This window comes from Silene latifolia, chromosome 10, assembly GCF_048544455.1.
Source record: "Silene latifolia isolate original U9 population chromosome 10, ASM4854445v1, whole genome shotgun sequence".
Taxonomy (NCBI): Eukaryota; Viridiplantae; Streptophyta; class Magnoliopsida; order Caryophyllales; family Caryophyllaceae; genus Silene; species Silene latifolia.
The window spans coordinates 44,409,889-44,425,060 of NC_133535.1; the positions used below are offsets into that span (position 1 = coordinate 44,409,889).

At 31.8% G+C, this 15,172-nt stretch overlaps 1 protein-coding gene across 1 annotated transcript; it reads right to left on the bottom strand.

Moving 5' to 3' along the window:
• Nucleotides 1–593: 593 nt before the first annotated feature.
• On the bottom strand, nt 594–14,534 carry LOC141605569 (potassium channel AKT1-like). Its single transcript, XM_074424396.1, has 12 exons — nt 14,033–14,534; nt 5,145–5,510; nt 4,620–4,677; nt 4,201–4,518; nt 3,867–4,112; nt 3,515–3,613; nt 3,198–3,230; nt 2,768–2,953; nt 2,268–2,462; nt 2,043–2,118; nt 1,369–1,938; nt 594–1,169 (listed from the first exon to the last, which is right to left on the bottom strand). Exons 1-12 carry the CDS (start codon nt 14,215–14,217, stop codon nt 880–882), a joined length of 2,622 nt encoding a protein of 873 aa, XP_074280497.1. The 5' UTR covers nt 14,218–14,534; the 3' UTR covers nt 594–879.
• Nucleotides 14,535–15,172: the final 638 nt, after the last annotated feature.

Consider the following 15,172-nt stretch of genomic DNA (forward strand, 5'->3'; position numbering starts at 1 on the left):
GTATTTTTTTTTTTTTGAAATTGTCATCTCATTAATAATCAACTAAGCGTAGGTTACAATGAAGATAACAAATAGACAAAGGAAAATCAAGATTGCTAACGTAAAAAATACATTCAAAATAACTATCTAAATACTTTGAATGGCGGCTGCGCTCCAAAATCATAAATTTCTTGAATCTATGAATAATCGATGTCTTTGCATCCTTCTTGATGGAGGGAAACAGTGTAGCCGTCTTGATGTATCCATCCACGAAACAAATCTGATAATCGTGGATGGATACATCAAGTTTATTGTATTTTTGGTTATAGGGTTATTATGGGGCTATTCGGTTTGAGTCTAGTCCTTTTTTTACAAGAATCAATACCAGGTTTAGCATGTAGTCATTCTTGTTTCTCTTTTCATCACGTTTCGTTTGACATACATAAACACAATCAATCAGAAAGTAAACGGAAATTATCTACAGTAACACATGCAATGTAATTTTGAGTCTCAAAGAAAATTCTATATTCGCATTATTTTGGAGACAAAATATGATGAAGGGCAGCATGGCCACATCCCGAAAAATGGAAGTAATGTTTTTTTGTGCAAGGAAATCAAAATACATTTTCGATATTGATGAGATCTAAATTCACATCCGTATGAGCGACGATATCTATATTTTTCAACATGCAAGTCAAAAAGCACGTAGAAATTATGTACAATTAAGGATAATATACAATTGGATTGACACCATGTATGAAAAGGAAACGGAAACGAAACTAGAGTGATACCGATATCTGAGGACCAGGCTGTGACATACTCGCATGTTTTACTGAAGGGAGATAGATGAGAGAAAATGACGAGTTTGAGATGCATCTCGAAAGTGGAAGGCCTGACACCCTACGAACTCAAAGGCAACTTATTTTTGGCATCATGGACGAGGCAGAGGTGATCGCCATCTCTAATGAGTCCTATATCATCAATCTCAGCTCCATCTGTTGTTAATACTTGAATGCAGTGACATCCAAATTTCTGACTGCCAATTTGAAGTAGTTCTTGAATGGTATCAGGCAACCTGACTAGCTTTCGGGCCTCGCTTATACCTGGGCATCTCAATGTTACTCTGCCATCATTTTGGTTTTCATGTCCCTTCAATTCTGTCATACTTTCTTCCTCAGCTGTTGTTTCACCTGCGCAAATTCGTTACCAAAATTTTTACTGCATGAAGTACTTGCAGACGCAACAGATTTAGAGTTTGGCTGTGATGGTAATTATTTTGAATGACTGAAAACGACATATGGTAACTTTTGAGTCGACAAACTGATGCAAGACCAGCTGTTACTCTTAAAAAACCGACAAATGATGATTAGGAAATGAAGTCTCTCTAACCTCTAGTGGCAGCTGAGACGACACCAAAAAGAGAATTCTGAAAGTTGTTAACACGGCGTCTAGGGTGTTTTTCAACCGGAATCATCACAGGAGCTTCTGGAGGAATAGGAATCGAACCAGTACTCGGGTATTTTTGGATCCGAAAAGTAAGACTTTCTTTCTTGTTCGAAGCTCTAGCATAGGAATTAATGTCAGCCAATTTCTTAGTATTGAATAATGCAATAAGCTCTTCATTGGCATGGAAATCAGCCAACGTCCTCGGAGTCCATCCATGCTCATCGGCCTTGTCGATGTCGGCCCCTTGATCGAGAAGAAACTTCACCATTGGGATGTTTCCATCAGTAACCGCAGCATGAAGTGGTGTAGTTCCAGTACTATTGGCCGAAGTTAAATCACCGCCATACTTGTGAATGTCCTCTAGTATCTTTAGACTGTCTTGCTCTATAGCGTAGGAAGCATATCGAGTCACGTCCCCTGAAGCTAGAGATGCCCCATTGTCCAGAAGTAGCTTAATCAAGGACTCATGCTTGCCCACTATTGCATCCCAAAGCGGCACACTCCCTTCATAGTCTGTATCATAATGGATAAATAATTCATCCATTAGATCAACAAGTAAAAATATGTAAATGGAAGTTTAAAGGATGCTGCATCTGAGTACAACTTTTTCGGCATACCTTTAATGTTTGGATCAGCCCCGAACGAGATGAGTGAACTGGCGCAATCTTTATTTCCATGGGCAGCTGCAATATGCTGCTCCACACATGATAAATGGACAATATGTAAGGAGGAGTAAGGAAATAAAGATCAGCAGAATAAGTATAGCCGCCCGTGTAGGCGTGTATCAATTCTAGAGGGATTTGTAAAACACCAAAAGAGTGGACATATATGACTGAAGTTACCAGAGGAGTGCGACCATTCGTGTCTAGCTCGTTGGGATCAGAACCTCGTTTTAGCAACTGTAGCAACAACGACTCATCTCCTCGTCCAGCTGCAAAGCATAAACCCAGAGGCAGATCTGTTTGACCTTCGCCTACCATTTTCTCCACATCTCGTAGCACACTTTGCATTATTGGATCATCCTGACCTTTTAGATACTGTTTCCCCCATAAAACCATGTCATTAGTTAATTATGAACAGCTTTTTTGCAGCATCTATCACACTATCACAATGTGTGGGTGAAATCAAAACTATCACAGATAAAAATTTAAAATGTTCAAAAGAACAATTAAGGTGGTTTAAACCGAAGGAAATAGGGAAGGTATTGTGAATAGATGAAAAAGGAAATAGGGAAGGTTATTTAGAATAGGAGGGAGTATGTGAGAGTTAAACCCTCTGTCACTGCCTTTACTTTTAAGCTGAAGAATAAGATTTTAGGATTCCATTGTAAATGGAAACATACCTCTAAGAGGTTATTCATAATAATTGCTCCATCTCCCACATTTGCCTGTACAAGATTAAGGAGAGCTATTCGATTCAAACGCAGCAGCTGACATAACCTCTTGGTCCGGACTGTGAAAAGCTGTGGCCTGTAACACAGAACACATATCTCTCCACACACATCTCCTGCTTTAACCTCTTTAATTACCTGCACATATATAATATATTTTCATTAGCATCTCAAGAAAGTTGAATTTCAAATATTATGACAAACATAGTCCTGTTACGAGTTATTCAGCTAAGTTATTGTGCGACTGATTAAGTGAATTTTCAAATTATTCATCTGCTTAAGTGGGCCTTGGATCAGTCACTTTCGTGTTTGGGTCAAAATCGGAGTTAGGTTACTAGGATCTGTCAGTTCCAGATAAGCAAATAAATCACCACAAACTTGCCTGCTCATTTCCATGCTTGGACACAACAAGTTCCTGCAAGAGAGTGAGTCACTAAATCAGATGCACAAACCGCTGTATATAATAATCTTGCTAGTAAGATTAGTCCATTAACAATTAGCGTGATTACCACAATCCTTGAAACATATAACCGAGTATAATATATTTTTCTTTTTAACAGATAATTAACAAATATATTTAAAACTCTAGAGTTAAATACGTACGTAAGCATTATTGTTATGTCACAGACCTTGCGATAAAAACGCAGCTGAACTAGATGTCACAGACTTGGTGTTTGAAAATTGAAAGGTAAATCTCACCATCACACCATGTACTAGCACATAAAGATCCGTGGGTGCTTCATTCTGTAGTATCACATCTTCTTTGGGTGGATAGTACTCCGCCTTCATTTCAGAAACCTTATTGGAAAAAAATTTAGCATTTCAGGATCAAGAAACAGTCATTTCACTGCTAGAAAGTAAGAAAGAAGACATATCCAGTTTAACATGGTTCAGGTTCATAGCAAGGTTTACCGGATGAAAGGGGGAACAAATTTAATATGTGAGAGGTAGTATAGAACTATAGTTCCTGAACAAATCCTATCAGCATCGAAACTGCCTCTTAAGAGAACTGAAGCACATAATTTGGTTTGGAGGTCTTACGAAAACATACCAGCTGGAAAAGCAAGTCGCTGGATACACCACGAAACAGATAGACCTTGTCAAGCAATTGATAGAACAGAAACTGAGAAATGCTGGATTTGATAGCCTTAGGAAGGGACTCGAGAATCTCTTGCTGCTGAAGTCCTTCAGAATCAGCTCTGTATTTCAAACACAAGTGAGCAAGCATTTGATCTTGGAGTCTTACTGGAAGCCTATTCCTTTGTGCAAAACTTGATGCTGCTTGAATTGTGTCCCTCTATCATCCCACAAAACCTCCACTTGTTAGCATATAATCACCTAGATAGTGGGTTAAGGATACTTGGAGCAATTAGAAGGAAACTCACAAAGTTACGAGTTCGGCTGGTACCATGAACCACAAGATTGGTCATATTACCAATCAAGTAGGCAGTGAGGCCAAGATTGAAGAGCATATAAAAGAGGACAAAGATCATCTCCCTTATATTAACAGGGTGAAGATCACCATAGCCGGTAGTTGAAAGCGTGGTGATGGACCAATACATTGTTGTGACATACAAGTGCCCTAGATTCGCGGTACGGAAATCTGCTATTTGAAGAGCTATCCATGTCTTTGCCGGGTCTGGGTAATGGGCTGCCAGGTAGTAGTAAAAGCAGCCAGCACAATGAACCGCGAAAAGGGTCACCTACATTCACATAATAATCAAGCTCAGTAAGTAACATTTCAAAGTAAACTGTTATCTAAGAAATTGAAAAGAACAAAGTGATTGAAAACCCGAGTACTCACAAACACTAGCTTACAACATCTGATCCAAAAGTAGCTAAATTTGCGATCTTTCTCCAATCTGTCAATATCCAATAATATTAGTCAATAACATACTCAAAGTCCATTTCTTTCTTTCTTTCTTTCTTTCTTTCCTTCCAAAGGGAGTTATCTATAGAATATACAAATCGTTCATTCCGTTGATTCTTTACTTAGATTCGCTTTCGTTTATTATACAAACAATGTCATACAACAGTTCACTACGCTGTTCTATAACAGTTAGTCTTGTTGAAGACGGGCCGGAGCAAGTGACGGTTAATGTCACTCACAAAATGTATCGAGCCGAAACCACCGAACCGATAAGATATAGCCTGAATTTGACTCAAAATTACCGAAATAACTAATTCGAAATCTCACTTAGTAGTACCAGAATCAAAGCAATATAAACCCTATAATTCATTCCTCATCATTCAGCGTCAGCCTTGATTGCTTGTATTATTAGATTATTATTAATCCGTATAATAACAAAAAGTGGAGGAAGTTACATACCTGGAGAACATCTGACTAACTCTTCGAAGACGCCAAAGGCGGAGCATATTAAAGAGGCCATAAGCATGGATGTTATCAGGAAGTACTTTGCCCACAAATTCAGAAGGGATAGTCGATATGGTATCGAAAAGAAACCAAGTTTTCAAGTACCTCCAAGCTATGTCGCTTCTATTATCAATGAGGAGGTATGTTTGTGAATCAATGTATGCTACAAAGAAGGTCAACACTATATCAAACGCGAAAAATGCATTCACCACATTATCTGCTATTGCAAGTCCTTTTATCGGATTCTTAAGGAACCCGAATTCGAATGGTGACACCCATGCTGTGTAGAACACCAATGCTACTAGACCTGTCTCCCACAATCTGCAATTTTAATCATTCTTCACAGGTTAGGATCATTTTTAACTCATTCTAATTAAATTTTCAAATAACCTACTCATGTCAAGCTACAAGTTATTAACTTTTTAATAAAGTCCAGATGCGTCTTACAACGGTTTTACAGTAGAATAGTACATCACTATTTAACATGCCAAATTTTAATGAGGTGCATGCAAATGTCAATATAGAATTATGGATGGTACCTTTAATTCCTAAGACTAGGATTTTATTCTTTTGGACGTCTACTTGTTTATGTCCCGCACTATACATACGCATATATGTATATGGAAAATGAAAGGGCGCCACCGGGTGACACCCAATTTACTGTATTAATTATACGTTAAATTGACATGACATTAATTTTCGTATTTCATGTGAATGTATTGAGAAAAAGAATAAGTTCAAATTAGTTAAGTTATCGAATTTGAATGAGTTCCTCACTTTGTGATATTGCTTAATTTTAACTTCTATGGCAAGGTCTCTTGAGAAAATACATATAAGCTTAATTAAAAGCTCAAAAAAAAGGAAATACATATAAGCTCAATTATTAAAAGGGACCCGCGGTCTGATGTAATATATCAAATGTAAATTTTTTTTTTTTCGATTTCTAGAGTAGTGAAAGTTAAAAGATGAAGATTTATACCAGCGACAGAGGTAAGAGATGGAGGCGAATATTAGGGATAAGAAACAAAGAGGGACGATAGAGATATGGGAGGGGATATATGACATAAATGAGTTGTTGATAAAATAAATGGGGCGGTCTCAATTAAACTAAATACGGAGTACATAACAAAAATAATAATCAATCAATCAATCAATACTATATATTAAATCTAGAAACCAATGGACTTCAATGTAATTAAAAAAAGATATACAAATTAATTATACTATATAGTTTTAAATCAATAGCACCGTGTGATGGACCCAATTAAGGGATCTCAATGCAAATATTATATAGTTTGGGTTAAAATTAAATTATATAGAAGCTTGGTAATTTTTCTAAATATTTGTAAGAGACTAAAACATGATCAATTTCCTTAAAATAAAATAAAAATAATTAATTAAGATGGTCAATTTCCTTAAAATAAAATAATTAATTAAGATGGTCAATTTCAAGAAGAATAAAAAAAAAAAGATGCTTGGTAATTTTCCTAAATATTTATAGAAGACTAGAAGATGGTCAATTTCCTTAAAATAAAATAATTAATTAGTATAAATATGCACACTTATGGTATTAATTATTATCATCATAAAATTATATATATATATATTAAATTTAAAATTTATGCACTTTTATTAAACTTTATAGTTTATGAGATATATAGAGATGTTAATTATTTAACATACAAAAATATAATAAGTAGGTTATAAATAATTCAAGTTAGATTCCATAATATATAATATTGCATAATTCTTTCGATTTGATTTAATGCATATATGTAAAATATTTATATAAATATATAATCCTCTTAAAAGTTGCATGCCCAAGTAGTAAAAGTAATTTCGTCAATAAAGAAAGGAATTGTAGTAACATTGTATATAGTTATATGATAGTAATCACTCATTTGAATAGTAAAAGTAACAATATTATCAGCGAGATTAGTGAAAGTGGTAGAAACAACAATGAGAGTAGTAAAATAATCAATATTAATGCGGCAATAGTGAAAGTAACAATAATTACGGCGGGAGTAGTGAAAGTAACAATAATTACGGCGGGAGTAGTGAAATTATCAATATTAATGCGGCAGTAGTGACAGTAACAATAACTCCGGCGGGAGTAGTGAAAGTAACAATGATTACAGGCAAGTAGTAAAATATTATTACTATTATTTCATTAATAAGAGTAAAATATTAATAGCGGGAGTAGTGAATTTGTCTCAAAATTTATTTCATCGTAATTTTAGGATATGTTATAGAAAAATATATTAATGATAAATTTATGGGTTATGCAACTTTTAAGTAGTTTTATTTAATAAAAAAAAAATTAATGGTAAGTAGAGGTAGCCCGAGCGAAGCCGGGCACCAATACTAGTAAATTTTATTTTATGGAAACGTAAATAGGAAAATGCACAAAGAACAAACATATACATAATTAGATAACTAACTCCCTTGCACTTAGTAAGTAATATACCACTAGTTGTACTATCATTAATGGAGTCAAAATCCTCACAATTTCCTAAAAAGAAATTGAGAGACCATTATCTATCAACGGTTCAGTATAATTTATGCATAAAAATAAAGGATTAATAAAGTATAGAAGACATAATATTATTAAACTAGTTTGAATGCCCGTGCGTTGTAACGGGGTAATTAACTTATTTATAATGCAAAAAAAAAATCCGTTATAAGGGTTTAATGTTTACATTCTATGTCTAATGATTTGTTTACATATTATTAAAATATCTTTTTCAACAAAAATAAAAGATTAATATATACGTGGGTTAACTCTTATTTATCTTATGTCAATCTTTCGATGTAGGACAATTCTACTATTTATAAGTAATATACTCACCAAACTTAGATTTTTTTTCTGATGTGGAACAATTCTACTATTTATACGTAATATATATTCATCAAACCTGCATTGTTTTTCAATGTCAGACAAATAACATACTCAGAATGACATCATCTTTTTTTTTGCACTTAGTTCGACATCCAACGAAATCTCGAATACCAAATACAGACAATTGTTACTCATTATATCTAATAGTTATATTTAAATTTAATAATATGATCAAGTATTCTCCATTAATATTTATACGTTGTTTTTCTTCAAAAAAAAATTAACATAATTGAGATACGGAAATTTCCCGTGGTATCCCTTAATTTTGTCAGATTTTCCATGTTACCCCTACATTTAAGAATCTGCCTATGGTACCCATGAGGTTCCATTTTTTTGCCCATGGTACCCCTAATGTAAAGGCTGTTAAATGGACGTTAAGTTTGATGGCGTGACAATAAAATAACAATTAAAAAATAATACCCCCTTTATTGTTTTATTTGTACGGATATCTCTCTCTTTTAAATGAAAATTTAAGTAACTATATCATTATAATATTGGAAATTTCTCATGTTAACCTTGAACTTTGATAGATTACACATGTTACCATGGACGTTTGTTTTCTATTTTTTTTTATCATAATTAAAATATGTGCAAATTATAGGAATCTATACTCTAATGATAGAATATTTTTTTATCACAATTCTAATTATATTATTTAAACGTAGTATATTTACCACATCTATATTATTTTTCAATATGAGACATATATATAAAATCTATAGGTAGAAAATATAATGATATAAAATTTTAAGAGCTCTCCAAGACAATATTTAAGAAACTCAAAAGATTTTGGGTTGATGCCTAAGTTCCAAGGATGCCTCCTATTTATAATCATAGAATTCACACCTTATGTTATATTTCGATGTGGAAAAATTTTATTTTTTATATGTAGTATATTTATCACACCTATATTATTTTTCAATGTGGGGCATATAACATATTATGAAATAAATCATCTTTAATATGTGCAAATTATATGAAATCTATGTGAACTCTAATGATAGCATTTCTTACCATGAATCTAATAATATTATTTTCATAATTTTTTTACCGACATTATTTTGCCAAATGATGAAATGTAAAAGCTTTTATATAAAAATTAGAAACATCACTTGAATATTAAAATAAGAAATACAGAGTATATATTATAATAACTAAAAGATTTTCCAAAGGTTAACTTAGGTTAAAAATATTGTAGAGACAGTAATACAAACTCTTTTAAGAGCTCTCTTTGACAATACTTAAGAGAATCACAAGATTTTGGGTTATGAGTTATGACTTCTATTTATAATCATAAGATCACCCTGCTTTATGGTAATCTTCCGATGTGGGACAATTCTAATATTTATACATAGTATATTCACCACACTTACATTATTTTTCAATGTAGGACAAATAACATACTAAGTACACCATTTTTTTTGCACCTACTTTGACATCAACCCGATTTAATAATGAGAAAATACAATACAATACAATCTACACTCTAATGATAGCATTTTTTTGTCACAATCTAATTATATAATTTTCATACGATACTTTTTTGTCAAATGAAATATAAATTTTTTATATCAAAATTATAAACATCACTTTAATATAATATAGAAAATGTATATATATATGGGACAGTTCAATTATTTATATATAATATATTCACCACACCTATATTTTTTTTCAATGTGGGACATATAACATACTAAAAAGTACATATCTTTTATATCAAAAAATTTTGGGTTAATACCTAAGTTTCTAGGATGTCTTTTATTTATATTTATAGAATCGCCCTATTGTATACTATTATTTCAATGTGAGATACATAATTTAATTATTTAGACGTAGTATGTTCATCATGCCTACATTATTTTTCAATGTGAAAGATAAAACATAACAAGAAATACATGTCTCTTCTTAAAAAACCACTATTGTATACATATTATTTTTCTTTGAAGGTAAAACCACCTAGTCTCGATCATTAGATAGGGATCTCTACATCGTACATATATCGACTCATTAACGCTCTATTACTGCATTCAGAAGACAACTATTAGTAAAATCTTTAGTGCTCTATTACTGCATTCAGAAGACAACCATTAGTAAAATCTTTCGTTTTGTACTCTGTCAGGAGACTACTAGTCTACCATTAGTAAAACCTTTAGTTTTGTATTTTTTGATTTTCTTGTTCATATTCTTAACTCTTTTCCGGGTAGTTCCCAACGATTTCCACTTTATTTTTTATATCATATCGTAGATAATGATAGAAAATCTTAAGAGCTCTTTAAAATAATATTTATGAGACTCAAAATTTTTTGGGTGGATACATAAGTTCCAAATATGTCTCATATTTATAATAATAGAATCATATCACTCTATACTAATCTTTCGATGTGGAACAATTCTACTATTTATATGTAGTATATTCACCACACCCACTTATTTTTCAATGTGGGACAAAACATACTAAAAAGTACATAATTTTACGGATTAAGAAGTACATCATCTTTAATATGTGCAAATAATATGAAATCTATACTCTAATGATAGCATTTTTTACCACAAAGCTAATTATATTATTTTCATAATTTTTTTAACGATATTTTTTTGTCAAATGAAATGTAAAAGTTTGATATAAAATTGAAAATATCACTTGAATATAATTTAGTATATATACATATTATAATAATTAAAAGATTTTTCACTTTATTTTTTACATAAAAAATTATACTTTCCTAAATTGATTTTTGATGATGTGGACGCTCTCAGATCGCTCGAAAAAACTCTCTTTTATATATATACTAGCTAGATGAGTTTCTAAGAGAAAATAGAGAGAAGAAAGGGAGAGGATCGTTGTTGCCATTAATGGTACTCCCTCTAATTTCATTTATTTTTCCTCCTTCCATTTCCATCCATATTCCTTATTGTTCTCTCTTTTCTTTTTTGGACAACTTTATGTGGTCGAAAATCAATTTGATGTGGGGTCATGTGTATTGTGTGGTCCAAATTTTTTCCCTTATTTCTCATGCCAAAAAGAAAGGGGAAGAATAAATGAAATTGGAGGGAGTATAATTTTTGAACTTTTTATTAGAGATATTATATTAACGATATTATTATTAGGAAAATATATTATAAGTATTATAGATTATTATATTATAGGTAGAATATTATTAGGAATATTCTTGGATTATTCCTTAAGTTACTCTAATACTTTTGTATACAGTTCACAAGTTTAGATGTAAATTTATGACTTTTGTTATAAAATTTTCGAGTTCTTCAAATAAATATTTATAGGTCAAAAAATTATAACTCAGATTTAATACATACATATATATAAACTTAGTTATATTTTTTTTTTTCAATATCAAGAAGTTATTATGTCAGAAATTTAGAAATGCTTAAAAAACGATAAATAAACTCGACTAAAATTAAAATAATTATATAATAATCTTATACAGTATATTATAATCCTTTTTGTGAGTCACCTATATTTGTGTCTCACCTAAACACCACTACCAACTCACCTACTCAAGATATTTCTAAGTTATAAATAAGTTGACTTAAAACATAAAATGGGGTCCTCATGAAAGATGAGGTGGTAGGGTAACATTAAATTAAATAGAGAAAATAATGTTAAGATGAGGTGAATGGGCACAACGAAGCTATAACTGGAGTCGTAGAGGAATAAATATGGTTGGTGAATTGAGGGAGGACGAGGAGATTGTGAGAGAGTTACAAAAAATAAAAATAAAAATGAGGTGATAAGGTAAGTGATTTTGGATAGTTTGAGAAACCGTTTTCTAGTTAAGATTATCAGGGCGTTTTAAAATAAATAGAGGTCGGTGTACAAAAAAAAATAAGGCCTCATATATAAATGTACAAGTAAGTATACTATAGTTTTAGGGTTTGTATTGAATTTTATCAATAAAGCTTATAAACTGGATGACCGAAATCGAAGGCCTAATTCCGACGTCCGTGATGCTGAGGGCCTTAGACTTCCTTGAAGATTACCAAGAAGTAAGATGAGTTGTAGAAGTCCGATATTTAAAAGATGTAAATACATACAATTAGGTCAACTTTAATTTTCGTTTTTCCAACTAGATAACCAATATGTCTAGTTTATTTATTTCAATTTGTTTACAAAATTTGGTTACTCTCTTCAATTCATACTCCGTCTTAAATATCTAAAATAGACAAGATTGAAATAGGCTGAAAAAATACATTATTTATAATTATACGCGAAACTAGTCATACATTATTTATAATTATACGCGAAATAAGTAAGGCCCTGTTCTTTTGGACTTAAAGTCACTCTCTATAAGTTAAGTTCAGCAAAATTAAGTTAAGTTCAGAAAAGTTCAGCAAAATTAAGTTAAGTTAAGTTCAACAAAATTAAGTCCAGAAAAGTTCAGCAAAATTAAGTTCAGCAAAATTAAGTTCAGAAAAGTTCAGCAAAATTAAGTTCAGAAAAGTTAAGTAGAATAATAAGTTTCATAATATTGACGAGTTTTAAAAAATAGATACAATTTTCGTTCAAATCGATTGTATAAACAATCCGAGATTAATTATTATTCTATATAAATTTTTCAAAAAAAAAACATTTATTTAAAGCCGAATTCTTACCTATCCCCCGAAGGTATGTTAGAGCATTTTAATTACCGACATTCGTCATTGAGAATGAAAGTTGAAATGGCATTTGGTCAATTGAAAAAAAGGTGGAAGGTGTTAAAAGTTATGCCTCAAATGTCACCTAAGTATCAAATGTCCATTATTGTTTCTAATTTCACACTTCATAATTTTATACGGATGCACACTCATGGGATACCTGTTATACAATATGAGAACGTTCTAGGGACAAAAGATTTAGGCATGTTTGATAAGAAGCGGAAAAAAGATATGTACAAGGTGCGAAATAACATAGTCAAGAACATTTGGCGAGGCAATGGATTTGACGGGGTGGGCTCAAATGAAGATGAAGAAAGTGACGAGCAAGATGATAATATGGAACTAGATGATTAGAAAGAAAAAAAAAGTAATGTGATTTACTTTTTATTTTTATGTATTAGGTAATGTGTACGAAAATATTAACTTATATAAATAAAGTATTTTATAATCTTTATTTGTGTTTTTAGTTATATTTCTTTATTATTATTATTATTATTATTATTATTAAGTATTATTATTATTATTATTATTTTTGAAGGGAATTATTATTATTATTATTATTATTATTATTATTATTATTAGTAGTAGTAGTAGTAGTAGTAGTAGTATTAAGTGAAATTAAATTAAGTTAATTTAAGTAAGATTATTTTAATTTAGAAAAGTTAAGCTATTATAAGTTAAGTTCAGCAAAGTTCAGCAAAATTAAGTTCAGCAAAATTAAGTTCAGAAAAGTTCAGTAAAATTAAGTTTAGAAAAGTTCAGCAAAAATAAGTTAAGTTCAGCAAAATTAAAATTAAGTTAAGTTCAGAAAAATTAAGTTAAGTTCAACAACTTTAAGTTCAAAAGAACAGGGCCTAAGTCCAAGAGGTTAGTTCTAAGTGTATAATTATGGAAGATTCGTTTAAAATGTAATCCAAATATTGTAAAAAAAGAGAAGTATCTAGGAAATTTTAAAGTATGCTTTACTCATTACTAAATCAAGAATCACAAACTATCTAATATCATACCATAAGTACTTGCTCATTAATACTTGCTCAAAAGATCACAAGTAGTAGTGTGCAAAAGACGATCTTATCGATCACCTTGAACGGTTCAAATACCCGTGATAATAATTTCCTCATCCAATCAAATGGGAAATGAACACGGAACTTGATAAGACAATCTTTTACAATACGCGGAATTTTATAAAACGAACTTACATGTGACACCAACCCAAATCTAATCACAATTCACATGTAATTACAGAATTAACAGGTGGGTATGATGACAAGGAGGTAAGGGAACTTACTTATAACGAGGAGAAAAGGGAGAAAGAGTGAAACGACGGAGGGCGATGCCGCGATTGCTTCGAGCACCAAGGGAAGGAAGAACACCATTAGACAGACTATATTGGCTAGTGCCTTCTGTTGAGTTTTGTTCTACAGAATTTCTACTTCGCTTTCCACATACCGTTGTTTTCAACCATTCTTTCATTTTTTACTTTATTAACTTTGTTTTCTTTCTTCCCGTCTAAGTTTTGTTCAATTTGGTTTTTATAGACATTAAGCAATAAGCATTTATGGAAGAAAGAAGAACTTCTTCAAATGGCAATTGATGATGCAAGAGAAATATGTTTTTTTTTGGCATGATTTGAAGTTGACTTTTTGTGGATTGTGAAAAATTGTCCCTTTTGTGCTTGTGTAACATGGCCGGCCAATGGCCGATTCAAAGGATGTTATGGATCTTGTTTTCTTTATTTCTGAATATAAAATGACGGATAATAAATGAGAGTGAGACCTTTTGTAGTGACTGAATTCACCCCGTAGGTTACATTCGGGGGACCTATCTAAAAATAAAGCGTCTTGTTTGTGACGGGCTAATCCCGTCACAAGCTGAAGACCTCTCACAGACTCACAATAAGAGGCAGCACTTGTTACTCTAAATTTGAAAAAAATAGTTAAATTAATGATTTCGGCTATTTAAATCTTTATAAAAATATGGTCTTAGTAAAAATACTAAACCATAAGTAAACATTTTTTATCTCGAAGTTTTGTTTCTGATTACGCCTGTAGTTACATTTATCAGGTAAATCGTACTAAGAAGCAACCTCAATACCGTCTAATGTTCATAATTGTAAGGTTTTTATGTTATGGATGTATATATGGTTATAATAATTGGGATGTAATTGTGTAAGTGGGGCTGGTCAAACTATCCGGCGGGCTCGGGTCGGGCCTATGAAGGTCAACCCAGAACCGGCCTTCGGAGGGTGACGGGTCTTAGCGGGCTAGGTCGACTGCTGTGACTCTTAATTGTGCATATTTAGTCCCTTAATTGAACCTATTTTGCATACTATTATAACATTTCATGACCATTTTATCCGTCAAATCCTTTTTATTTTGCTTTCCTAGTGCATTTTATATGTTTTATAGGAAAGGAGATCATGAGGTGG